Source organism: Palaemon carinicauda, chromosome 30 (assembly GCF_036898095.1).
Source record: "Palaemon carinicauda isolate YSFRI2023 chromosome 30, ASM3689809v2, whole genome shotgun sequence".
Lineage (NCBI taxonomy): Eukaryota > Metazoa > Arthropoda > Malacostraca > Decapoda > Palaemonidae > Palaemon > Palaemon carinicauda.
The window spans coordinates 65,801,511-65,829,391 of NC_090754.1; the positions used below are offsets into that span (position 1 = coordinate 65,801,511).

Here is a 27,881-nt window from a genome sequence, read left to right on the forward strand (position 1 = left end):
GTAAAAACTGTATTTATCATTATCTTAATATTACATTCGGATTAGCTTAGTATCAAGCACTGCGATTAATAATTGTCTACAGATGATGAGAAAGCAAAAATATATAGTAAAAGTCCTTTTAACTAGCAACCTGAAGATTTTGCCGTTGACGGATAATAAACTGCCATTGTATGAGCCGACCGCTTGAAAATACCTCAGGACCTTATTTAAACCTATGGCACCCTAGCAGTACCAAAGTACCAAATAAATTCAGCTGAGTCCCTTGTTAGGCAAGGAGGAACTAAGAAGAAAAAAATCCCCATTTGTTTTTTTGGATATGGGCTACATCCCAAAATTGGGGAAAGTGCCATGGTATATACATAGATAGATTATGTCACACAAGGGACCACAAACAATTTACAGACACACAAGACCTAAAAGGAAAACAATATAAATTTCTTAAAAGTTGAAAAAATAAAAAGAGAACGATAAAAGTACCGTTATAAAAAAGGAAAATAGTAGTTTGTTATGATGAACCATGACGGCCAATTTCTCCTTGAACTTCAACTTTTGTATGATAGTACACAATTACTGTAAATGTTGCAAATGACATTCAGCAGATGATGACAAATATATTACATTTCTCCCTTTCCAATATGGACCAAAGATCGACAAGGAAATTTACTGTTAAATTTAAGCAAAAAGTTGTAGCTGAAGCTGAGAAAACACACATAATCAAGCAGTTTGGCATCAGGGAGAGCTATGTCCAAAACTGAAGAAAAACAAAATGAAAAGTTAGTCGATGGTGTATTCAGTTTATGCAATAGTGAACCAAATTGCACAAAAACTACCTAAGGAGTTGGAGGAAAAAGTTAATTTCCTAGGTTTTGTAATCAAGCACTGCTTAGCTAAAGACTAAAATTATTGTGCATCGGCAACAGGAATTAAACAATCCCAAACTTTGATATGCCATTAAACTCAACAGTAAATAAAATAGGAGACAAAAGTATTTTTATTAAAAATCATAGACCTATATATGCTAAAGTAAAAATTAGTTCAAATAATAATTGTTTCTTTTAGGAAGTGAAAAGAAATTCTCAAGTAGTTTACCTTAATCAGCTGATCATCTTACAAATGCTATATTCTTATTTCATAATACAATACTAATATATGAATATACATGCATTATTAGATGATATACTAAGTAAAACATCAAGTTTGATAAGAATGTTGCATTGGAGCCAGAGTATGGCAAATATAGTATACGTTAATTTATTTCCGTTTTCAACTGCTTTAGGTAATTATTTTCCATTTACTGTTTGCCTGGCATGTCTTCTAAGTGAAGTACTGAAAATATAGAACAAAGCAACAACATTCTTACATTCTGTAAGTACTGTACATCTCTTTCTCATTTTCTTTATTCTATTCTTTATAATTTTTTAAACCTTAAAATTTGGTGAACATACTGTACAATAAGAAGTTTTCCAATTTTCTAATTGTTATCTATTCATCATTTTCTAATTTTGTTATTTTTATATACATTTTTCAAGTAAAATTACCACACCACAGACTATTTATGTGTGATAGGGCCAAAAGATAGCCCTTAAAGCAAAGTAAGTAACAGCTGATGCAACCCCAGATGTCATAAATCAGTTTGTTTGAAGGAGCTTGCTTTCTTTGACAGGAAATTATTCTGCATATGAATTTTTGTTTCATTTGTTTGATGTTGGCTACCCCAAAAAATTGGGGGAAGTGCCCTGGTATATGTATGTATGTATGTGAGACATCAATTCAGAAATATTATATTTACTAATAGATATCAGGCACATTATCGTCGATAGAGCAAAGGCCCCTAATTTTAAACTGGTAATTGCCAATGAATTCTGGATGTTTGATGAATAACTAAAGCCTAGCCAGTGGGTACTGGTTAATTGGGCTTCGGTGTATTGGGTGCCAATTAAAAGGAGTTTTACTTGACATATATAAGTAGGATGTTGAACTTTAAACTCCCATACATTACTATTATTACAAAAATAATGAAATATCCAATAAAAAAATTACACAGCTATGGATAACAATACAGGACTATAAATTTTGCAAGTTTGTGAGTTATAAAGACATAAGTTCATGTTTTTAACATTCCTTTTACAATACTGCTGACGGAGAAATTCTGTATTCTTAAAAAAAAAAAAAAAAAAAAAAAAAAAAAATATCAGGTAAACTGAAAGTTGATTAGTGTAGGAAATTTGACATAAAAAATATAACATAAAAAGAAAAACTTTTAATTAGTAAACAAGCAATCTTCATTAGTGACTTTTCCTATGATAAAATATATTGGATATTTAAGCTTCGTCATATTTAATAACAAATATCAATTTAAAAAAGCATTAAAGGTTTATAAAGCACATGATTTAAGTTTTAATTAGAATACTTATGACCTCCAAATTCCTTGAAAAACCACATGTAACTAAGTATATCACACTTATAACAAAGTGTACTGTATATAATAGAAATAGCAACTAAAACTTATGTTGGAGTAATTATCATTTCAAGTGTCTATTTCAATCACCATCCTAGGATGCATAAACCTTGTGCAAAGGTATCCACAAATATACATATCACAGAATTGAGAGTAAAAACCAAAGATTCCTAGAGATATGAAAGCTGCTTGCCCAACCATTACCAGTACAGGCCAACATGGGTTTGATCACGAGTCTGATATATAACACGAAAACCACTCCAAAAAACTAATTCGTAATAGATAAAATGCATATGACTTGTAATGTTCACAAATACAAGAAGATTCCAACAGAAGAGCTACAGAAAATTCCTGAACCATGGGATTGTCACATCTACCTGGTGCACAGCCTATAAAAATACACTTAGGTCGACAGTATCCTACCTAGATTAATCCCTCAATTCAATCAGCAACCATGTGAGTGGTCTTATGGTGCTCCAGCTGCAAAACCTGGACACCTAGTGGAGGTATCAAGGTGGAAGAGGGTTATACTGTACCATCTTCATTTTAAGGTACTTTACTGTCATATTAAATCTAAGCTGCACTGCTATTTACCTTTGGATAGGCATTTTATCTGCATTTTGCTTTCGTATAATGAGGTACAAACAGTCCCTTGCTTGCAAAACTACATGGTAATACTGGTTTTTGCTGCATCGCTTTGACCCCGCTGCACTGCTATGCCGAAATGCCTTTTGCTTCCCATACATTTTCTAGTTTTTCCCACCTACCTGTCTAAATCCTTCAACTTGACCCCTCTTCAGTTTTTACGTTATTAAGACCAAAACCTTTGGGTGAACTCTATGATAACTATAATATTATTCCCAATATCTTATGATGATGATACAGCAGTCCTCTTCTCTTGTGCCATTTTAAAAAGAGCTACAGATTAGATCACAAAAATAACATTTAAAAAATCAAAAGAAAATTACAAATAAAATCTTTACATCTAAAATAATTGTGAGAAGAATGAAGTATATTGACTTTGGATACAATGTAAATGAACTACAGTAAAAGTTTAATGATGGCATCTTCAATCTAATTAAGATTTAAATACTTTTAACAGATGAGACAAAATCAGTATTTTAGAATTGATATCAATAAGACTGAAAGACATGCTTTAACTATAATGCCAATTTCACTATACTTCTTGGAAATATGGTTTTAAAACAAATATTTTTTTTTTCAAAAAATTTTGAATTTTATTTGTATTTTACAGCAAATATTTTTTTTTTCAAAAAATTTTGAATTTTATTTGTATTTTACAGATGATCTTAATTATGTAGTATTTAAGCTATACCTCTTTCAGTTACATTATTTTGAAAAGGGCACTACAAAAAATGCCTAAACATCAAAATTTAAGAATCCCAAATAAGCTCTTGCTGTTCCTTACCTTGAAATATCTAAATCTGTTGAGATTCCTTAATCCAATTCAGTCACGACTTCAATAACCCCATTTACGTGTTCAATTCCTACTTTGCTTTGTTCTAATCTTCAACCCCATTAAAAATTCTTTGGATCAACATGGGTCTAGTCATCAGACTCAATGGTCTTGAACTGCTTTACGTTATTAATAAAAGATTTGGATGTGAATAATTCTACTTCAAAAGTTATATATAACATGTCTTTTACACCCAATTACTATAAGATCTTTCTTCGACTAAGATCCTTTGTAACCTTTTTACCTTTTATAGAGGTAAATGTTATTGATGAAGTTATGGGTTACTATAAAATAAGGCTAAAAGAATAAAAAAACTCTAACATATATCAAAAATTCCCAAATTGCTACTACAAATAGGATTTCAATGGGATGGGTCTTCGTGCTTGTCATCCTCACTTGGGAGAGAGAGCCCAAAATCTTTCTTCGCCTCACAAGGAACATATGATTTTTCCAAATGAAAAACAATACCCTAAACAACTCTCAAAAGGGAAAGAAAAACCTCCAACAATATATTTTAAAAATAATAATCCTGAGCCAAAAGTTTTATAAAACCTTGGATTAGCAGATAAAACTGTATGATATAACCAAACCAAAAAATTAATTGCATATGGCACAAAACTTCATGTTTAAATATTCGATCCATAATCAGTTTACACCATTTTGCTCGGTAAAATAATGCACCAAATTGTGTGAAGGTAAATTGTCAAGTAGTGCTACTTTCTAAACATATCTATATACTCATCTTCCATTGGATGAGTTTCCCCAACAATAACTAACGAATGAAGAGGCTCACCCATGTCAATCTTAGCCAATTCTTCCAGGGTACAAGCTTTCAGTTGTTGAGTACTGCATCCAACTCTTGCAAGGCCCATAACAAGGTTGTCTGGTCCAAAAGGAGTTGGCTTCCCTTGTGATGCTCGGCTTTCAATTACTTCTATTAGCTGGCTGGCACCTTCAGAGGCACTCATGTACTTCGGTGGTTCATATACATTCCGGCCTTTCATAAGATTCTCTGTACTCTGCTCTTTAACTCTGATGTCCAAGAGGCAAAGAGTATGCCATCCATTTTCTAAATTACTACATATCTTATCATAAAAGCTATCAGGTCGCCATTCGCCATTCCAGAAAGGTATTGACACAGTTTCCCCAAAAGAATACAGCTGCAAGCCACAACAACCTACAGCATTTAATATAGAAGCATTGTGAACAACATTTATTGGGATGTTTTCATTCAAGGCACGGATAACTAAATCAATGTGAGTGGTTGCACCAAAGGGATCACCAATAACTAAGAATGAAACATCACCATTGCGAGTACATTCCAGCATGTCTTGTGACCTATTCTCTACCAAATCTCGGTCTGCCATTGTGATTTCTTTGCCAAACACTGTTTGCAAGGCTTCAAGGCCACCTGTCATGATGGACGTATAACCTTCTAGAAATACTCTGGAAGACTTACGAATGATTTCAAGGCCTTTGACTGTCACATCTCCTGCAAATATATAAATACATGAGAATGCAAACTTTTATGCAAAAATAACAGCTATTAAATAAAGTATACATTACTGTATTAAGCAGTAAAAACTATGACAACAAAACATTTCAGAAAGCACTTAGCATGATGCAAAGTAATAAAAGATAAAAAACAGAATTTTAACCATTTTCTTTTATTTTCTACACGCACCTGATGTTCATATTGCTTCTCTCTCACAGCTCAGTTATATGGATGTTTACACAATTCCCCCCATAAAACATTTTCTTTCCTTCCAATACATTTAAGCCTTTAGTGAAATAATGAGACAATCTAGCTACTAATGACAATAACAATGGCTTTATCATGCCGGTATGTACCATCTTTGTCTTAAAGTCTTGAAATCAAAACTATTCCCTGTCCTCTTGATGCTAATAGTCAGCAGGGAGGAGGGTGGCCATCAGGTGACCATAGAAATATTAAATTTTATCATTAGAATGCTGTGGATTTCTATGAATCTTCTCTGATGTTCATTATTTCTATGAACCTCCCCTGATGTTAAATTTATGTGTTACCATAAAATAACTTATTTTCCTTGTACAGTTTCTTGAGATAAATAGTCCAGAACTGAAATAGAATAAATCAACTAGGTGTTTGCAATATGGTCTCTTTATCAAACAATTAACTATTTAATTAGGACTTTGGAAAGTGGCTATTTGAAGTCTCCCCCATGATGAATTGAGTGTTCTTTTGTGGCGTTTATTCTATTCAACAATTTATTGAGGATGTCTTCTTACGGAATTACAGTGTACTTTGCATGTCAGTAAGAGTAGCTCACTCGTTTGCGAAAGTGTTTGTTTGTCTGATTTTGTTTTGAGTACGGTTGTTACTTTTCATCCTTGAAGTTCTGTTCAGATAATAGCTGACTGATTTGAGTCTTCACATACAATATAAATAAATTCACATTGTGTTTGCAAAAATTCAAAGTTGCGAATATTTTGATTCGTATGTGTAAAATTATAATTACAGTAATTTTGAAATGGTAAAAGAAAGTGATGAAAGTATCATTAATGTTATAATCGTTGTGTAAACACTCACTTATACAGCCACAATAGCAACCAAATTAAAAACAAAAGTTTTTTATGAACAATCAAATCAGATAACAGCTGTTTCGTTTGTATTCCAACCATTGTACTATAGTAAATAATTGCCGTAGTTATGTTACAAGTTAGAACATATTTTTACATTACAGGTAGTGCTCGACTTAGGACCTATGCAACTTATGATAGTTCGACTTTACGACGATTTTTTCAGGGTGATGACGTCACAAGTCTATCGGAAATAGAACAAATATTTCCTGAAAATAATCTATTTTCTTGTATAAAAATAAACTGATTCATCTTGGTAAATTATCTTTTGGGCTCAGGCCATGTCATCCTGATGGAAGGTTCCTTCAAGTAGCTTCCTAGGGTATATTTGACTACAGTGATATTCCAAGAGAATTTGACTTAAGGTCTCCAGAATTCTAACTCCTGGTGCGAATATCCTTAAAGTTTTCCTTTTAGGATATCGCATAATATCAGGGGACGTATTCTTGACATGCCACATAGCAATCTGCACCCCGCATAGCGTTTATGCTTCGAGGGGGAAAAGTGGCAAAATAAAAGAGGAGCCGTTATAAAGTTCCCTTCCTCCGTTACTGTTTGAGTACCCAGATGGCGCTATAATCACCGCCATTTTTATTCCTCTTCGTGTAACGGTCTCGCTCGGTGGTTTTCCCAGTGCTCTCTCGTTATCATGATTTATTATGCAATCTCCAGCCTCTTCTGCCTCTGGAAAGTTGAGTATTTGAGTCTTATGCTGTATAAATTTAGCTCTGGCTGTAAAGTAAAAAATTGAATCGAATTAATCTATTTTTTTTTGGCAGAGCTATTACCTAGACCGGAGGCGTCTTCGGCGCTGTCGTTCGTAACGCACGAGTTATTTAGTTAGCCAGAACGACTTTCCCGGTATAATAGCTTAAATAAATATATTTAGTTATTTAGTCTTCATTGCTAGGAATTAATTATATTATGCCGATAGTATTCACTTTAGTTTCAGCGAATTAGGTAGCCGATCTTGTCTACGCTAGGCTTCCTAGCCTAGGCATTATAGTTTACTCTCTTGCATGATATAATGAGTGTTCCTGGTGTTATTAAATTTAAATGGAGATAATAGGCAATTTATACATGTAAGATATATGGATTGCATTTGAAATTTCCTCTTCTAAGATAGTATACGACGGAGCTTCGTTGAGTTAGGTAGTCGATCTCACTGTCGCTAGGCTTGTAGCCTAGGGGCTTTAGTATACTTTAATACAATCTCCCCGGTTACCCTCATATATAGGGTAATCCCTCCTTCCATCTAAGTGTAGCCTATGGCTACAATCCTAGTTGATCTTGTCTCGAATTGTCATTCAGGCAAGACTAGGCTAGGGTTTTTCTGCCCCTTCACCTAGCTACGGATGGTGAGCTTTGGGTTTGGGTCAGAACCTCAGAGTACTTGTCGTATGCCGGCAACTGGTTGACAGGGCGAATGTACTCCCCTGTCAGGCCTTGTTTGTTGACATACGAGGCTTTGCCTCCCTAGACTGCACTTGAAGGAGTCATGTGATCCCCCTTCTCCCTGTGGTTTAGTCGACTAGTCCTGTGCTCGCAGATCCTAGGCTGAAGAATAGAGATTATTCTGCTTCCTAGGATGGTGCCGACATTGGAACTCTGTTTCTCTATGATCAAGGGTGACTGCTAGATGATTGCTAGCCCCCTTACTACATTGGCAGACCCTAGGATGGGGATTGATTTCTCCGTCCGCCTAGGATGGCGCCGATATTGAAACAGAGCTTCCTCAAGGTGTGGTAGGGCCGACACACTGCCGGCTCCTCTCACACCTTATACAGGACCCTTTCCCCTCCCTATTCTGTCCTTTAGTGATGGCCTAGCCATCACATCCCTGTGGCCGTTGTCCTACAATCTCGCTGATTGCCGGCAGGTTGTAGGGCCGGCTTGGCTTCTGCTTGTATGGCCTAGTCGTGTAGCTTCCCTATTGGACATGGCTCCGGGATAGCTATGGCGGCAAGTCTAGCTGCCGGCAGAAGACCCACTTACTTTAGTGTTCTTCAGTCCTCCCTTGGGCTGCCATTCACATCCTATGCTGGCAGGGACTGGCGATGGAGGTGGATGGGTGGAAGCTTGATTATCTTATATTCTCCCCTTCCATTAGAACACTCATTCCGGAGGAAGGGAGTGAGACAGTGCTCTTACATCACCCTTCACTCCTTGCTTTCTCTCTCACTATTAACTAGTGCCGCCAAGTACTAACCTAATTGACGGCTGCTGGCCACTAACCTTGTCGGCAAGATGCGGGCTAGACTTGTGGTCCGACAGCCATTGATTCACTGTCACATCTGACTTAGCCGGCAACAGCCGGCCAAGTCTGGTGTACCGGCTACTACCCTGTCACATTGAATGCTGCCTGGGATAGTGTGCCGACAGCCGGTGACCCGCCGGTGTCCGGCAAGCTGCCGGCAGTCCGGGGGTCGCCGGCCATAAAAATTATCAATATTGTGTCAGTTGAATCGTGCCTTAGGTACTAGCCTTGCCAGCTACGTGCCGGCGGCAACTATGGTATATGTATATACAGTAGCCAGTATATCTGTTGTATAGAGCATACTGCAGACAGAAAACTATGGTATAAAAGTATACAGTAGTTAAATTTTCCAACAAACTGTGTGTGTCCAGGCACAGTCTAATGTTGAAACCTCCCAAGATTGGGAAAGGAATTCCCCTTCTATATACTGATAATTGATCAGTTGTTAATGACTCTCATTATTAATCCTTTTGGAAGTGAGTGTTAGGTACACTTTTCTAACTTTATAGGCTAGACTCTTCCACCGGGCATCCTGAGGAGGATAACCCTAGGGTTAATTTTGAGGGAGGTCACAGCAATTGGCTGGGCGGGAAACACACGTATGTGTCTTTCCTAATCCATCTCTAGCTTACCTATCCTAAGCTATATGCAATAAAATAAAATGGAAAATATTATTTTAATATTTATTAGTTTATCTAGTAAGATAGACTACTTTATACTCATTTTATTTCCCTCTCTTTACAGGAGGCCCATGTGAAGTGCGGCAGCGTCTTCTGCAATGTGTGTAGCAGGGACTTCTGCGGCCACCTGGAGTGTAGGACACACTCCCGCTGTTCCATCACTAAGGGACCTCTCAGATACTGGGACCCCCAGGTATGTACTGTGTGCAAAGACTTGGTGTAAGAGGCTTTTGAGAATCCCAAGACATCTCTAGCTTACCTATCCTAAGCTATATGCAATAAAATAAAATGGAAAATATTATTTTAATATTTATTAGTTTATCTAGTAAGATAGACTACTTTATACTCATTTTATTTCCCTCTCTTTACAGGAGGCCCATGTGAAGTGCGGCAGCGTCTTCTGCAATGTGTGTAGCAGGGACTTCTGCGGCCACCTGGAGTGTAGGACACACTCCCGCTGTTCCATCACTAAAGGACCTCTCAGATACTGGGACCCCCAGGTATGTACTGTGTGCAAAGACTTGGTGTAAGAGGCTTTTGAGAATCCCAAGACAGCGGAGTCAAGGGATGCAGCTCGGAACAAGTTGCGAAGATGGGTTCGTGGCTTCCAGAAGAATGCCATGGGGCCTTACCTCCCTAGTGAGCGTATGAGGGCCTGTCTATTCCCCAATGCATTTGCGGATGCGGCTATTCATCAGCCTCACCATAAGATCCCTTGCATCCAGATAGCTGTGGATATGGATGTCTCGGATGCGATGAAGGACATCCATCTAGATGAGAGGATGTCAGAGGATACCGAAAAGGACCTTCTGGAGGAAGGTAGAGATGAGGAGTCAACGTTGGCTCCAGAGACGGAAGAGGATGAAGTCGAAACAGAGACCCAGAACCGGTGCCCTCTACGTCCTCCACTCCTCAACCTGAAAAGTCGGACTCAACGTAAAGGATCTTCCCTCGTGCTCCGAGGTAAACCCGTGGAGGCATGCCGAGTACATGCCAATTACGAACGGTAAGATCTTTATTTCAGAGAAGCTGGGAGCTGTCCTTATCGAGGACATTGAGTTCTGGCCCAGCTTTGAGTCTTATCCAGACTTCTTCGTTTGTCTAAGGGCAGAACCTGTATCCAAGGAGGAGACAGAGCCTAAGGAAGTCATAGTGCTTGACCATACGAAGGCTCAGGCTATGCTAGCCAGCAGTTTGAAGGACAGGGGCTTCACTAATTCTAAGGTGCCAGCCCTGAGCAAGAAATATCCCTCTTTTCTTGCTCTAGCAACTATGGCCTTCCCCTTTGCGGAAAAAGGGTTTAAGGCGGTGATTAAGGCAGTGGAAGCTGGGACACCTTGCCCTACACTGGAGGAGTGTAGACCAATTTCCCTAGCTTTGCCAATGGATCACAAGGACTGGAAGGATATTCAGCTTACCTTCTTAGTCAGGAATTTCGAGGCTGATATTGCTGGACGTCAGTTTAGCGAAAACCTCCCCAAGTTGTCTGAGTTTCTCCTGCGTAGGGAACAGGATACAAAGGAGAGGCTTGCTGCCTCTCTGTCCCTCCAGGTGACCCTGGAGGCAATGGCCAGTGAACAGAGATCCCTGGATATGTTCATAATCATAGCCAAAATACGCTTGGCAACCCTAACGAAAGACTTCTATAGCTTTGTTAGGGCAAGAAGGGCTTGTGGAGAGTTCGTGTTTGCCTCGGCTGTGGTCAAACACAAACCCAGGAAGTTGATATCTTCCAATATCTGGGGAAAAGACCTATTCCCAAACGAATTGGTCGAAGAAATAGTCGACAAGGCCTCCACGGAGAATAGAAATCTTCTCCAGAAGTGGGGCATGTCAGCTAAGAGGAAGTCTTCTCCGGATGAGGGTCCCCAACCGAAGAGGAAGACAAAGAGGCCAAGAGTGCCATCTTGCCCTGCTAGACAACAACAACTTCCCATGACTGCGGTGCCACAGTTGGTGGCACAGCCCCAACCCACCTACCAGATGGTACCCCAGCAGGTGGTGACTCAGTCACCAGCCTTTACTCCCGCCTATGAAAGGTAGGGTGTCAAGTAGAGATTCCTCTAGACGTCCCTCGAGAGGAAGAGGGGGTAGGGGAGCACGCGGTCAAGGAGGCAAGCCCTCTGGAAACCAGAAGCAATGAGATGCTTCCGGTAGGAGGAAGACTCTGACTCTTCCGGGATCGTCGGACCTTCGATCCCTGGGCCCACAGCTTAATCAAGAACGGACTAGGTTGGAGCTGGAAGACAGCTCCACCATCATTTCCTCAATTCTTCCAACACTCCATCCGCGTTCTGGAAGAATGCACCCGGGAGCTCTTGAGCAAATGGGTGATATGGAGAGCAAAGTCCATCAAATTCCAAGGAAGGCTGTTTTGTGTTCTTAAGAAGGACTCAGACAAACTCTGAGTCATTCTGGATTTGTCGCCACTCAACAAGTTTATCGAGAACGTCAAGTTCAAGATGCTGACCCTTCTGCACATAAGGGACCTGTTGCCAAAAAGGGCATACACAGTCTCCATAGACATGGCAGATGCCTATTGGCACATTCCCATCAATCGCCAACTCTCCTCCTACCTAGGATTCAGGCTACAAAAAAGAAAGAACGCTTTCAGAGCCATGCCCTTCGGACTAAACATAGCCCCAAGGATCTTCACGAAGCTTGCAGAAGCAGTCGTTCAACAACTACGCCTAAAAGGGGTCCAGGTGGTATCCTATCTGGACGATTGGCTTGTGTGGGCAGCATCCGAGACGAAATGCATGCAAGCATCCAAGAAAATAATCCAGTTCCTGGAACATCTAGGATTCAAGATCAACACCAAAAAGTCTCGACTATCTCCAGCTCAAAAGTTTCAATGGCTAGGCATACATTGGGACTTACAGTCACATCGCCTCTCCATTCCATTAAAGAAGAGGAGAGAGATAGCAGGATCTGTCAAGAGACTTCTAAAATCAAACAGGATTTCAAGACGCCAACAGGAGAGAGTGCTGGGCTCCCTTCAGTTTGCATCAGTGACAGACCCAGTGCTAAGAGCACAGTTAAAAGATGCATCAGGAGTCTGGAGAAGATACGCATCAAACGCTCGAAGAGATCTAAGAAGACCAATACCAAGTCGACTACGACCACTTCTCAAGCCATGGTCGGAGGCCAAGAACTTCAAGAGGTCAACACCTCTGCAACCGCCTCCACCCTCAGTCATCATCCACACGGATGCATCATCGGAAGGATGGGGAGGTCACTCTCATCAACGGAAAGTTCAAGGAACTTGGTCCTCTCTATTCAAGACCTACCATATCAACATTTTGGAGGCCATGGCAGTCTTCCTCACACTCAAGAGATTATCCCCTCGTCCTTCAGTCCATATAAGACTGATTCTCGACAGCGAGGTGGTAATGAGATGTCTGAATCGTCAAGGCTCGAGATCACCTCAACTCAACCAAGTGATGTTGGCCATCTTCCGTTTAGTGGAAAAGAAGAGACGCTCTATTCAGGATAGCTCCGATAGAGTCAGAATGGTCCCTTCATCTTACATCAAGTCCCGGAACTGCAGATCGACCTCTTCGCGACGAGCGACAACAAGAAACTTCCTCGATACGTGGCCCCATACGAGGACCCTCTGGCGGAAGCAGTGGACGCCATGTCCCTCGACTGGAACAAATGGACCAGGATTTATCTGTTCCCTCCATCCAACCTGCTGATGAAGGTCCTCAACAAGCTGAGATCTTTTCTAGGAACAGCAGCCCTAGTGGCTCCCAAGTGGCCCCGGAGCAACTGGTTCCTGTTAATATTGGAATTACAGCCGAGGCTGATTCCCCTGCCGGACCCAGTTCTGTCTCAACAAGTACAGAAGTCGACTGTCTTCGCTTCATTACAGAAAACACAAGACCTTCATCTCATGATTTTCTCTCTTTAGCAGTAAACAAAAGGTTTGGGATCTTGAAAGAGAGTACTGTATAGATTTCTTAGAGGAATATAAGTCAAAGTCTACCAGAAGGCAATACGAGTCATCCTGGAAGAAATGGGTGGCCTTTGTCAAGACAAGAAACCCAGAGGAAATCTCGACGGATTTCTGCTTGTCTTTCTTTATTCCCCTTCATGAACAAGGTTTAGAAGCCAACACGATAACTACGTGTAAATCTGCCTTGCCTAGACCCTTGCTTTATGCTTTCCAAGTAGACTTGTCTAATGAGATATTTAATAAAATCCCTAAGGCCTGTGCAAGGCTCAGGCCTGCACCACCTCCAAGGCCCATCTCATGGTCTTTGGATAAGGTACTACATTTGGAATCAAGTTTGGACAACGATAATTGTTCTTTGAAAGATTTGACTCAAAAAGTTATATTCTTGTTTGCTCTAGCCTCAGGGGCTAGAGTTTGTGATATAGTGGCCCTTTCTACGGAAGAAGGCCATATCCAGTTTGCTGAAACGGGAGAGCTAAATCTCTTTCCCGACCCAACGTTTCTCGAAAAGAATGAGCTACCCACTAAGAGGTGTGGTCCCTGGAGAATCTGCCCTCTGAAGGAAGATGTCTCGCTGTGTCCAGTGGAGAGTCTAAGGGTCTATCTTCGCAGAACTTCAGACTTCAGGGGAAGACAGCTCTTTAAAGGAGAAACATCGGGTTCACACTTATCCCTAAAACAACTAAGGGTGAAGATCACCTACTTCATTCGCAGAGCGGATCCTGACAGTACACCCGCAGGTCATGATCCTAAGAAAATTGCTTCTTCGTTAAACCTCTTCCAGCTCATGGATTTCGAGAGCCTTCGCTCGTTTATTGGATGGAAGTCATCCAGAGTGTTTTTCAAACACTACGTGAAGCAAGTGTAAGAATTAAAACGTTTCGTGGTGGCAGCAGGTAGTGTACTAAAACCTGTCACTCAGTGCTGCGAGGAACAGTGAATTATGTGGGAATGTAATTCTAAGGGTGTACATGTGGTACTCAGGGCTGGCACCTTTGAGTTAGTGAAGCCCCTGTCCTTCAAACTGCTAGCCATTAAAGCCTGAGCTTTTCCATGGTTAAGAACTATGACCTCTTTCGGTTCTGTCTCCTCTTTCGACACAGGTTCCGCCTTCAGACGGACGAAGCAGTCTGGATAAGACTCAAAGCTGAGCCAAAAGTCAACATCTTCGATGAGGACGGATCCCAGCTTTTCTGAAATGAATAACTTCCCGTTTGTCAGAGGCATGTACTCTGCATGCCTCCACGGGTTTACGTCAGAACATGAAGGAAGGTCCTTCACGTTGAGTCTCTTGTGAGACCCACGGGACGCTGCAAGCTGATGTATCTCCTTCCTCAATGCAGCTTCCCTTTCTTCACTCTGCTTCTGAAACCTCTCCATCATTGACATGAGGGTAGACAGAGTCTTTCCCATCTCATCAGATGGAGGAGCAGAGGACGTAGAGGGCACTGGTTCTGGGGCTGGAACCGACGAAACGGAAACCGATTCGACTTCATCTTCTTCGGTTTCAGGAGCCAAGGTAGACTCCTCTTCCTGACCTTCCGCAAGGTCCTTTTCAGTGTCTTCTGACACCTCTGACATCCTCTTGTCTAGATGGATGTCCTTCATCGCATCCGAGACATCCGTATCTACGGAAATCTGGACGCAAGGGATCTCAGGGTGAGGCTGTGGTATGATGGCACCCGCAGACGCCTTAGGGAATAGATAGGCCCGCATCCGCTCATTCGGAAGTTAAGGCCCCGTGGCGTTCTTCTGGAAGCCACGGACCCATCTACGCAGCGTACGCCGTGCTGCCTCCCTTGACTCCCGTTGTCTTGGGGTCATCAAAGGCCTCAGTAACCAAGGATTTGCAAACGTTACATACCTGGGGGTCCCAATACTTAAGAGGTTCCTTGGTGATGGAACAACGGGAGTGCGCTCTGCACTCCTCGTGGCCGCAGAAGTCCTAGCTCTGGACGTTGCAGAAGATGCTGCGGCACTTAGGGTGGTCCTCCTGTAAAGAGAGGAAAACAAAATGAGTATATGGTAGTTTATCGCACTTGATAAACTATATAAATATCATTAATAATAGTTTTGCATTTTATTGCATATAGCTTAGGATAGGTAAGCTAGAAATTAATTAGGAAAGACACATACATGTGTTTCCTGCCTGGCCAATTGCTGTGACCTCCCTCAAAATTAAAGCCTAGGATTATCCTATTTAGGAGGCCCATTGGAAGAGTTCTACCCTGTAAGGATAAATAAGTGTAACTTAACACCAGCTTCGAAAAGGTTTTAAAATTGAGGGTCATTTTTAACTGATCCTCTATCAGTGTATGGAAAGAAAATTTCTTTCTTTATATAGTATGGTCTCAACAATAGACTACGCATGGACACACAGAGTATGTTGGAAAATTTAACTACTGTATACTTTATACTATAGTTTTCTGTTTGCTGTATGATCTATACTGCAAATATACTGGCTACTGTATAGTCATATACTGTAGTTCTAGCCGGTGGCATGTTGCCGGCATGGCTAGCACCTGGGGCACAGTTCAGCTGGCGCATTGCTGGCTGAGATGGTTGCTGGCCGCCGGTAGGTCGCCGGCTGTCGGCGCACTAGTCCATCCGGCGTCTTGTCGGTTAGGATAGTGGCCGGCGGCCCGGCCAAGTCAGTTGTGCCGCCGCCTCGTGGCTGCTGGCGCACAAGTCCAGCCAGCACTTTGCTGGCTAGGGTAGTGGCCGGCAGCTGCCAGTTAGGTTAGTACCCGGCAGCACTAGCCGATAGAGAGAGAGAAAGCAAGGAGTGAAGGATGATGTAAGAGCTCTGCCTTACTGCCTTCCTCCAGAATGAGGGTTCAAATGGAAGAGGAGAATATATTTTTCAGGCTTCCATCCATCCACAACTATTGCCGGTCTCTGCCGGCCACAGGTTTGTGAAAGGCAGATCAAGAGAGGACTGAAGAACACTCTACAGTAAAGGGATCCTCTGCTGGCAGCTGGCCCAGCAGACACAGCACTCCCGGAGCATTACGTCCATAAGGGAAAGCTGAGCGACTAGGCGGGCCTATCTATTCCCTAAGGCGTCTGCGGGTGCCAAAGGGTTACGGTGGCTAGGCCATCACTAAAGGACACAGGTGGGGGGGGAAAGGGTCCTGTATGAGGTGTGGAAAGAGCCGACAGGGTTGCCGGTCCTACCAGACCTTAAAGAAACTCTGTTCCAGTATCGGCGCTATACTAGGCGGCAGGAGAATATCTATTCTCCAGCCTAGGGTCTGCCAATACAGTTAAGGGGCTGGTAGCAATCTTGCCACCACCCCTAAACAAGAGAGAAATAGAGTTCCAGTGCTGGCGCCATCCTAGGCGGCAGAAGAATGTCTATTCTTCAGCCTAGGGTCTGCAAGCACAGGACTAGTCAACTAGACCACAGGAAGAAGGTAGCAATATCATATAAGGCCTTCAGGTGAGGTCTAGGGAGGTCTAGCCCCCTATGCCGGCAGCGTAATCCGACAGGGGAACGACTATTCACCCTGCTGGCCAGCTGCCGACACAAGACTATCTACTCTGAGGTTCTGACCGAAACCCAAAACCTGCCATCTGCGGTTAAGGGAAGGGACAGTAAACCCTAGCCTAGTCATGCCTGACTGACAACTCGAGGCACGACCGACTTGGGTTGTAGCCTACGGCTACACTCAGAGGGAAGGAGGGATTACCCTTAAATCTCCACTGGAGACAAGTATCGCTTTATATAATAATTCTATGAGGTATCTATCTCCACCTGAATTGATAAAACGATACGCGAGGGTAACCGGGGAACATGTATGAAAGTGGCAGCGAGAATCGACTACCTAATTCACCAAAACTCTTTCATATACTATCTTAGAAGAGGAAATTATTATGCAATCAATATATCTTACATGTATAAATTGCCTAAAAAGCTTCATTTAAAATTTTATAACACAAGGAATGTCCATTATATCAGGCATGAAAGTAAACTGAAACGCCTAGGCTAGGAAGCCTAGCGTAAGCAAGGTTCGGTTACCTAAATCGCCGAAACTATTACGAATACAGTACTATCGCCATAATATAAATAACTCCTAGCAATGAAGACTAAATAGCTATTATTATTCATGCTATTTATACCGGGAAAGTCGTTCTGGCAAACTAAATAACTCATGCGTTACGAATGACAGCGCCCACGACACCTCCGGTTCAGGCAATAGCTCTTCCATAAGTTAATTCAATTTGATTTAATTTCACTAAGAGGCAAGAGCTAACATTTATACAATGTAAAGATCAAATACTCAACTTTCCAGAGGCAGAAGAGGCTGGAGATTGCATGATAAATCTAAAATAAACCAATAACGAGAGAGCAACCGGGGAAATTACTGAGCGAGATCGCTACAGAAAAAGGAATAAACATGGCGGCGACGATGGCGCCATCTAGATACTCAAATAGTAACGGAGGAAGGGTACCTTATTAGGGATATTCGTGCCAGGAGTTAGAATTCTGGAGACCTTAAGGTAAATTCTCTGGGAATATCACTGTAGTCAAATATACCGTAGGAAGCTACTTAAAGGAACCTTCCATCAGGACGACATGGCCTGAGCCCAAAAAAGGTTTTGAACTGGTGCGACCAATTCCCTTGTACCTTTCTCTCGTGAGAATGGACTCCCCATCCTTCCGAGGAGGCGTCCGTGTGTATCACCACTAATGGTTGTGGTGGTTGCAGGGGAATTGTTCATGCTAGGCTCTTGGCTGTTGACGATGGCCTTAACTGCGTGCGCAACAGGGTCGGGGTCAACCTTGGTTGATCTCTTCGAGCTTTTGATGTGTATCTTCTCCAGACTCCTGACGCATCTTTTAGACGTTCTTTTAGCATCGGGTCTGTCAATGCTGCAAACTGGAGAGAGTCCAATACTCTTTCCTGTTGGCATCTTGATATCCTTTTGTGATGGACTAGTCTCTTGACAGATCCCTCTATCTCTCTCCTCTTCTTGGATGGAATGGAGAGGCAGTGTGACTTTAAGTCCCATTGGATTCCTAGCCATTGGAACTTCTGAGCTGGAGGAAGGCGAGACTTCTTGCGATTGATCTTGAAGCCCAGGTGTTCCAGGAACTGGATCACCTTGTTGGCTGCCTGCAGACAAGTAGTCTTGGATGCTGCCCATACCAGCCAATCATCTAGATATGCTATTACTTGAACTCCTTCGGAGTGTAGCTGCTGGACGATTGTGTCTGCCGGCCTCGTGAATATCCTTGGGGCTGTGTTCAGTCCGAAGGGCATTGCTCTGAAGATACACTTTTTCTGTAGCTTGAATCCTAGGTAGGAGGAGAAAGGGCAATTCATTGGAAGATGCCAGTAAGCATCTGCTGGGTCTATTGGGACTGTGTACGTCCCTTTTGGTAGAAGGGTCCTTATGTGTTGCAAAGTAAGCATCCGGAACTTGTTGTTCTTGATGAACTTGTTGAGTGGAGACAAGTCTAGAATGACTCAGAGTTTGTCTGAGTCTTTCTTGGGAATACAAAACAGCCTCCCCTGGAATTTGATGGACTTCGCTTTCCTTATTACCTTTTTGTTCAAGAGTTCTGAGGTACAGTATATTCTTCTAACGCGGGGGTGGAGTGTTGGAAGAATTCTGGAAAACAGGGTGGAGTTCTGTTCCATTTCCACCAGAGTCCATTCGTTATTAGGCTGTGGGCCCAGGGATCGAAGGTCCAGCGATCCCGAAAGTGATACAGTCTGCCTCCTACCTAGAGCCCCTCTTTGCATGGGGGGTCCAGCGGATTTGTTTCTGTGACCACGTCCTCCTCGGCCCCGAGAAGAGTTACCTCCGGGAGAACTTCTCTTAGGGCCTTTTCCTTTCTAACTAGGACAAAAGGAATTCGACTGCATCTCAAAGTTAGGGTTAAACACTGGCGACTGGGCTACCAGTTGTTGAGGTACCATCTGGAAAGTGGTCGGAGGCATCGTGGTCATAGTCACGGCAGGCAGTTGTGCAGGTCTGCGTGGTCTCCTTGCCTCTTTATTTTTGGGCTGGGGACCTCCGTCCGAGGAAGATTTCCTCTTTGAGCTCATGCCCCACCTTTTGAGAAGGTTCTTGTTCTCTATGGCTGTTCTGGCTATGATCTCTTGGACCAGTTCCTGTGGGAAAAGGTCTTTACCCCAGATGTTCGAGGTAATCAGCTTCCTTAGTTCGTGTCTTATGGTCGCTGAGGCCAAAACAAACTCTCTGCAGGCTCTCCTCGCTCTGAGGAAAGCATATAAGTCTTTCACAAGGGTACCCATGTAGGACTTAGCCAGGAAGTTGAACATTTCTGGGGCGTTCTGTAGACCTGCACTCATTTCCAGGCAGTTCTGATGAGAAAGGGAGGACGCAAGTCTCTCCTTCGTCTCCTGTTCCCTCTTCAGAAGATGGTCTGGCAACTTGGGAAGGTTCTCATTGAACTGCTGGCCTGCTATCTCTGGATCCAACTTCGAGACGGAGAAGGTTAGGTGGACATCCTTCCACTTCTCCTGGCAGGTAGGCAGTGCTAGAGAGAATGGTTTGCATTCCTCTAGGAATGGGCAGTGTTTGCCCTCGTCGACTGCCTTGACGGTAAAGTCTAGTGCTTTCTCCAAACGGGGAAAGAGATGGAGGAAGGAGCAAGAAAGGTGAGATGTCTCTTGCTCAGTAATGAGACTTTGGAGTTGGTGTACCTGGCTTCTTTCAAGGTTTTCAGGAGGGTGGCTTGCGCCTTGTCATGCTCGAAGACAATGACCTTTTTGGGTACCGTTTCCTCACGGGCTGCAGGTTCATCCCGCAGTGTCACATAACAGTCTGGGTAAGCTGAAAAGTTAGGCCAGAACTCAAGATCTTCAATCAGTTTGGTCCCCAACTTCTCTGAGACAAATAGTTTCCAATTCATCACGGGCATACGCTCCGAATACCTCCAGGGGTTGGTTTTGGAGCGGTGAGGGAGATCCAACACTTTAAGGGGCTTCTTAGTGGAGCCCTTGGTAGATCCAGGGTGGTCCGCCCTCTCCTGCAACAGTATCTGCTGCTGCCTGAGTGATTCTCTCATCGTCTCTTGTTCCTTTTGGAACAATTCCATCATCCGTTGAATCGAAGTGAGGATCGCTTTGTTCTGGTTGGCATGTGCAACTGGCTGATGAGTTGGGGTTGAAGAAGTTGACGGCATAGGTTGGTATGCCGTCACGGCGAACTGAGGGTCTTCGGTTGCCATTGAAATGGATCCTTCTTCCTTCGCTTGTGGATGTTCCACGCCTTCTTCAGGGCCTCCTTGCGGTAGGTCCTTCTCAGTGTCAATGGTCACTTCTGACGTCCTTTCTTGATGGATGTCCATGCCTTCCAGTGCCTTGTTGATGTCTGCGTCGATCTTCAGTTGTATGAGGAGAGACTGGACCTGTTCCTGGGTCACCACCGCGTTTGGTAGAGCCTTGGGGAACAGTAGGCACCTTAAGGAGTCGTTGGCTAAGTACGGTCCCTGAGAGTTCTTCTGGAACCTTCTTACCCATTTGCGAAGGGTCTTCCTCGCTGTATTCCTAGTCTCTAAGTTGACTAGGGAGCTTCTCCGAAGCTGTTGGGCCGCAGGGTCGAACAGGTGGGGCAACCCTTCAGGTCCCAATACTTGAGGACTCCCGACACGATGCAGCAGGGGGCATGAGTCCTGCACTTCGTGTGCCACAAAAGTCTTTGCCTTTGTGGTTGCAGGATAAGGCTGCACACTTCTCCATTGGCTCCTCCTGTAAAGGAAAAGCGGATCAACGAGTATCTAATTTTTTATATCAGTGATATAAAACCATACAATTTTTATTAACAATAGTAATTACTATTGTTTTATAGGTAGCTTAGGATAGTAAGCTTGAAAGGAAGTAGAAAAGACACATATCTGTGCTTCCTTTCCGAGGCCATTGCTGAGACCTCCGTCAGTAATAATATTTAGTTTCCCTGATAGGGAGAATACAAGATAGGAAAAACTCTAGGAACTAGAGTTAGAGTTAGGAAGTGTCTATACTAACATTATCTACCTGTAGTATATATTAACACTGATCGGTGATTTTTTAGGGTCCTGATGATCAAAAAAAAAACCATCTGGGTGTTGAGGGAGTACTCAGCCAACAATTGACTGCAACAGGAAACAAAGAGTATGTTAGAAAACATGTGTACTACTGTATAGTTGTATACTGTAGTTTAGCTGACGGCACTGCCGGGGTTAGGTTAGTACCTGGTGGCACTAACTGATAGAGAGAGAAAAAGCACTGAGGAAGGAGAGTTTCCTATTATTATGGTTAAGATAAGAATTGGAAGTGTAGGAGGACTATCAGGCCACCTACTGTCTCCTTGCCAGAATGAGAGTTCCAATGGAAGGGCTAAGAATCTGTTTGATTCTGGCTTACAACCATCCACAAAAGGTCTGCCGCCGCCGGCAATAAATGTGGATGGCAGTCCAAGAGAGGACTGAGGACTTCCCAAAGTATGTTAGGTTTCCCACCGGCAGCCGTCAGGAGCCATCTCAATCTTCCCCCAATAATATTCACTTCCTGTGAAAGAAGGAAGTAAGGGGGAAGGTGGCTGAGACGGCTTAACTAACTGCTACCGGCAGAGTACCAGCCAGTAACGCAGTCAAACTAGCAAGCCGGGATGAATGTCAGAATACCGGTGAAAAAGTATTGTGACGGCTATGACGTCACTAAAGGACAGAAGGGGAAAGGGTAAAGGGTCTTATAGTTCAAGAGATGAGAGGTTGCAGCAGGCATGCCACCTACCATCAACAGTGAACTGAAGAAGCATGGCTTCCTGTGCTGACGACGTAGTCGGCGGCAGAGGAAACATGGTTCTTTTGCTGGCGACAACGTCGACGGAAAGACAAGGGCACCCTGAGTTAGTCACTATCTAAATCAAAGCCGGAGGTGGCAAGAACTCTGTTCTACTCGACGGCGATGAAGAAAGACATTGGTTGCCACCTGTAGCAGTAGTGGCACTCAGGGAGGGAGGAAGGGTTTAGCCTTTTCTCTGAGAATGTATATCATAACTTATCAATAGATTCTAGAGAATGTAAATTCTCATCTGAATCAATAAGGAACGATAGGGTGAGACTAAATGTGGGGGATTACTTTACTAACATATATATATGAGCGAGAGTAGCCTCGCTTTGGTAGGATCCCCGGCCAAGGTATTGGTACCGCCGGGGCTCCTGCCGCATACGATCAGTAAAGTCACATAATAGGAAGAGGAATAAAATTCATGTATGCAAGATCACCACTTGTATAATTTGCCTAAATAGCTTACATTATAGCTTATTACCGGGAAATGTCGCCCTACTGACTAAATAAAATGCAATAGTAACGGGCGACTGCAGTCATAAAATGGCTGCCTCCGGTCTGGGCAATGCTCACCTAAACACACTTAAATTATAGAAATTTAACTGTGAAAAGGGAGATTAAAATTATACACAGGAAAGAATTAACACTCAACTTTCCAAAGGATGAAAATGCTGGAGATTGCATGATGATTATTCCAATAACTTGTAACAAAACACTGGGTTAACATGGGAGCACAAATCGCTTAGAGAGCTACAAGACAAGGAATGGCGTCGTAGTAGTAATAGGGAAGGAGGTCCACCAGGTACCTAGATTGGCACCCCCTTCTTTCACCACTCTTCCCCCTTACATCAAAGAGTTAAATCTATTCGGGGCGAAGATTGCTATTTGTCGTATCTAAAAATATGTCCCCTGATATTATGCGATATCCTAATTTGGATACTTGCGCCAGGAGTTAGAATCCTGTAGACCTTCGGTTTATTTCTCTGGGAGTATAACTGTAGCAAATATCCCTTAGAAGGCTACCTACAGGAACCCTTCCATCAGAACGACATGGCCTTAGCCCTAAAATACAGCATACAGTAATACCTCTAGATACAAAATTAATTAATTCTTGAGTGGCTTTCATATCTTGATTTTCTTGTATGATGAGTCATATTTTACATGTAAATTGCCAAATTTGTTCCAAGCTCTACAAAAATATCACATTAAATTTTATAAGGGTATCCTATACTAACCACAATGAAATACAGCCAAATATTGTACATTTGAATCATTCAATAGCTAACATAACCATTTATACCTGTAAATGATGTAATTATTAGAACATAATGCAATAATAAATGGAAAATACTGTACAGAAAATGTGAAACCTTACCGTTCCAGTGAGACGATGTACGAAAATGAAAGTGGCAAGAGAGGACAAACAAGACCGCTTAACTTTACAAAACACATTAACAAATGGCAGCAAACATTAACACTTAACTTTATGAAAAACTTAGATTTCTTTTTTGTGCATTTTCTAATTTTTTTTATTTTTATTTTTTACTTTACATTTTGTACCTTCTAGATTTCATTAATGTTCCTAAATAGAATCAGCAAACATCATTACACTGCGCAAGAACACATCCTGTGTAAACCTTTTTGGGGAGTCTCTTTTCTACAAAAGCTGCCACTTTACCATAACAGGCTAGAGCCTCCTTAATTTCTGCCAGTGTCATAGGGTCCTCCTCCACGTCACCACTAGAGAGTTGTTCTTGAACGGCATTCACTTGCATAGCCGCCGAATCCTTCAGGTTGTCTGTCATAAGTTCCTCTTGGTGCGGCTTGAAAAGCTCATTAATGTCGTCCCCATATACGATCAGCCCCACTGACCTTTCAATTGTAACGATCTCCTCAACCTCATGTTGAAGAACACGTTCACAATTGTCAACTTTTTGGCTTTGACTTCAGCTAGGCCTACTTCAAATCTTTCGAAGTCTTGTGCGGAGACGGCATCAGGCCACAGTTTCTTCCACTAAGAGTTCAAGGTGCGCCTCGAAACCTCCTGCCAAGCTTGATCGAGGAGTCGAAATGCTCCTTCCAAAATTCACGCAGGGTGAGGTTTATGCTGTCAGTGATTTCGAAACATCCGAAGAGATGTTTTGGATAGAGCCTCTTGAAGTTTCAAATTACTTGCTGTTCCATGGGCTGCAGGAGAGGGGTGGTGTTAGGTGGAAGGTAGAGAACGTTGATGAAGGAATACTCCAGAAGGATATCTTCCTTGAGGCCAGTAGGGTGAACAGGAGGGCATTGTACATTTCAAAGGGAGGCGCTTCTCTTCCAAATATTTTCTGACAGTTGGACCAAAACAGAGATTTACCCATGGACGAACAAGAGTCTTGTTACCAAGGCTTTCGCATTAGCCTTCCACATCACTGGAAGCTTCTCCTTTAGCACTTTGTGGGCCTTGATTCTTAAGGAGTCTCTGAATGATTCACCTTACAATTCCCTCTGGCATTTGCACAACATGCAAGGATAAGCCTGTCCTTCATAGACTTATGCCCGAGTATCTTCTTCTCTTTTGCTGTGATGTACATTCAATGAAGCCTTTTCTTCCAAAAAAAGCCCAGTTTTGTCACACTTGAAGACTTGGTGGGAACTGTTGCCTTCCTGGAGAGTAAACTTGTCGAACGTCTTAACAGAGGCTTCAGCCGCTTTCGTGTTCAAGTTGGCGGCCTCCCATGCCGCACCAACGAATGAATGCCAGACTGTCTCGTGAATTTTTCAAACCATCCATGTGAAGCCTTGAACTCTGGGGGTGCCTGCTTTGATGTCCCTTCCCCTGAGTCGTCTTCGGAATAAGCACGCACGAGATTACCGAAAATCGTCCTGGCCTCCTGGCAGATTATCATCTCGGTGACCATATCTCCAGCAATTTCCTTGTCCTTAATCCAAAGGAGAAGCAGTCTCTTCATTTCATCATGGATGTAGCTCCTCTTGTTTGAAGAATGTCACGCCCTTAGAAGGTGCTGCTATTTTGATGGCTTCCTTCTGTTCAAGGATGATGCCTATCATCGACGGATTTCAGCCATATTCCTTAGAGATCACACTCAACTACATGTCAGTCTCATACTTCTTGATTATCTCCAGCTTCGTCTCAATAGAAAACATCCTCTTCTTCTTTCCCTGAACAACAGCAAGGTTCTTGGAACCCATGGCTAATAATGTATAAGCTGAATAACACCAACACGATACAGTACAGTACCGTACCTAAAAGCACGAAAGCGAAATCACCAACACGAATTCAATCAGAACAATAGCGATACCAAAACGTAATGGTTGTGGAACTCCAATATGTAGATACATCATGGGATACATGTTGACTAATAAGAGAACACGATCTTACGGCAGTAACTAGCATCAGAGTAGGGAGATAACTAATGGGATCGTGGGACGATGGTTGCAAGTTTACAGTTTGGCGGCACACAAATCTCTAAATTATACTCGGCGGCTGGGCGAATCTCTACTGTATCGCGTTTATATTAAGAAAAATTTTTCATAATGAGAGGTGGAAAAATCTTCATATCTCGTTTTGCCTCACAAATTTCTCATATACAGAAACTTTCGTATCAAGAGGTATCACTATTTTTGTATCTAAATTTAAAAAATGACTTACGTGAATTGAAACGATGTAAAGAGGGATATTAGTTTTATGTATATAGGAGAAGCAACGCAACTAACAGACCTGTTGAATGGCCTTGGAAATCATGGGAAAAGGGTGAGGGATAAAAACATAGAACTAAAGAGAACTAATTTCACATTGGATCCCATAGAGGGCAGATGCTCACATGAGAGTAAAACACCAACAATATTACTTACCTGGCTGACCAAGTCCCAAGCCCACAATATTAAAGGTACCCTTACGATCCGAACTTCTTTCGCGATGGCGGCCATTGTAGTAAGTAGATAATTTTGCCATTGCTTCTTCCTCCACAGGGTGACAGTCCCCACAAATGATTAGAGAGTGCAGAGGTTCCCCAAAATCAGAATCAGCCATCTCTGGAATACAGTCATAATACAACTGGATACAGTACTACAGAACTTTGGGTTGTTATTATTAACATATGCTTCAATGCCCAATACAAACTAATATTTTCTTAAGTTACATCCTCTAACTTAATAATCTCTTTAAAATACTATATCAGATTCTACATATCAAAAACTTATTTAGAAATCTTTATAAAACAAATCAAATATCAAATTTTACACATATCACAAATATAGTCGTAAACATTTTGCCCAAGTACAGTAGAACTGAAATATTGTATTTATTAGTCTGGGAAGCACACGACACAGGGCAAATTCATCACCAAATGTAACACCGTGCTCCAGGTTTTAGGCCAAAAACATGTACATTTCTACTGTGTGGGAATACTGTATTGCAGGTCACCTTGCACACCATGACTTTAATAAAAAAAAAAAGTGAACTCTATTGCACTCCAGCACAAGACCCTGTTGACTGTTTTTTGGCAGCACAATGAGTCCTCGACAAGAGAAGACCTGTTCTCCATCTGGTTTCACCATTGCTTTCTGCCCAACTTCCATAATACATGCACGCAACAATTGTTGAATTTCCAGGGCCTCCTAACTGTGGACAATATTCCCGGGCATCTAATTTGTGCAGCTTCTTTCTAACTACTAAAAGTGGCGTTCTTTACACCCAATACCACAATATCTATCCAGTCGAAGGACTAGAGTACTGTACAGTATTCAAGAACTTCATGGCCTATTACTATACACCAAACATACTCCAATCAACCTTGACAGAAGATCCTAAACTAAAAGTGATATTTCGATGAGTTTCGATAGTGCTAACTGTCTTTCAGTAGTTATGGAATCCTTCAAAGACATAAAGCCATAAACAATAAATGCCTGGCAGATACAAGTGGGGCCTGAGCATGTGAAAAATTTCAAAGAATTTATTCTTGATGACATCTTCAATAAGAAGGTGAGGAAGATCCTGGAACTGGTATCAAGAGTAACTGTGGTAGACTTCTAGGAAATGACTGAGGAAAATGTCTTCCAAGGTTCCTGAAGTGCAATACACTGAGCTGACAGAAGAGAGGCTTGGATAGTTGATATTGTCAGTAGGAGTACAAGAACAGGATGGTAAAATTGAGGATTACAAATACAGCATAACTTTTGATACGTAGGGAGGTGATATCACGGTAACTGGAAGCATATGAAAATAGGGCTATCATAAGGACCTGTCTTTGTGTGCCTTCATTTTTATACGTTGTTTGAATCATCTTCTTTTTTTCCTACAAAAACATCATGAAGGAAATGGAGATGACGAAAAAAACAGCTCCACATCATAAAAACTTACCTCCTTAACATTTAGCCCTACAAAGAATGATCTCCTAGTTAAAAAATTACAATTACAGTATTTGATGTGAATCCTACTTAGACCTACATAAGCTTTGATGTCTTTGAGCAATCTGGCTCCTTGTCTGTCACAGATTCCATGAGAAAGAAACATATGACGACAAGACTTTGTGGCCAATAATAAAATCCTTAATGATATGAGTACATGTCGTCCCAATACTTCACCTGTAAGCGTCCCACCGGGACCACCTCGCTGCTAAC

At 42.2% G+C, this 27,881-nt stretch overlaps 1 protein-coding gene across 3 annotated transcripts in view; it reads right to left on the reverse strand.

Moving 5' to 3' along the window:
- Positions 1–3,719: 3,719 nt before the first annotated feature.
- The window catches only part of Dph5 (diphthine methyl ester synthase), a 135,128-nt gene continuing 110,966 nt past the window's right edge, over positions 3,720–27,881 (reverse strand). For all 3 annotated transcript variants that reach the window (XM_068353967.1, XM_068353966.1, XM_068353968.1), the window contains exons 6-7: positions 26,115–26,294; positions 3,720–5,427 (exon numbers count right to left, since the gene is read on the reverse strand). In XM_068353967.1, coding sequence (XP_068210068.1) covers positions 4,649–5,427; positions 26,115–26,294 — 959 coding nt within the window. In that variant the 3' untranslated portion in view covers positions 3,720–4,648. The remainder of the gene's footprint in view (positions 5,428–26,114; positions 26,295–27,881) is intronic.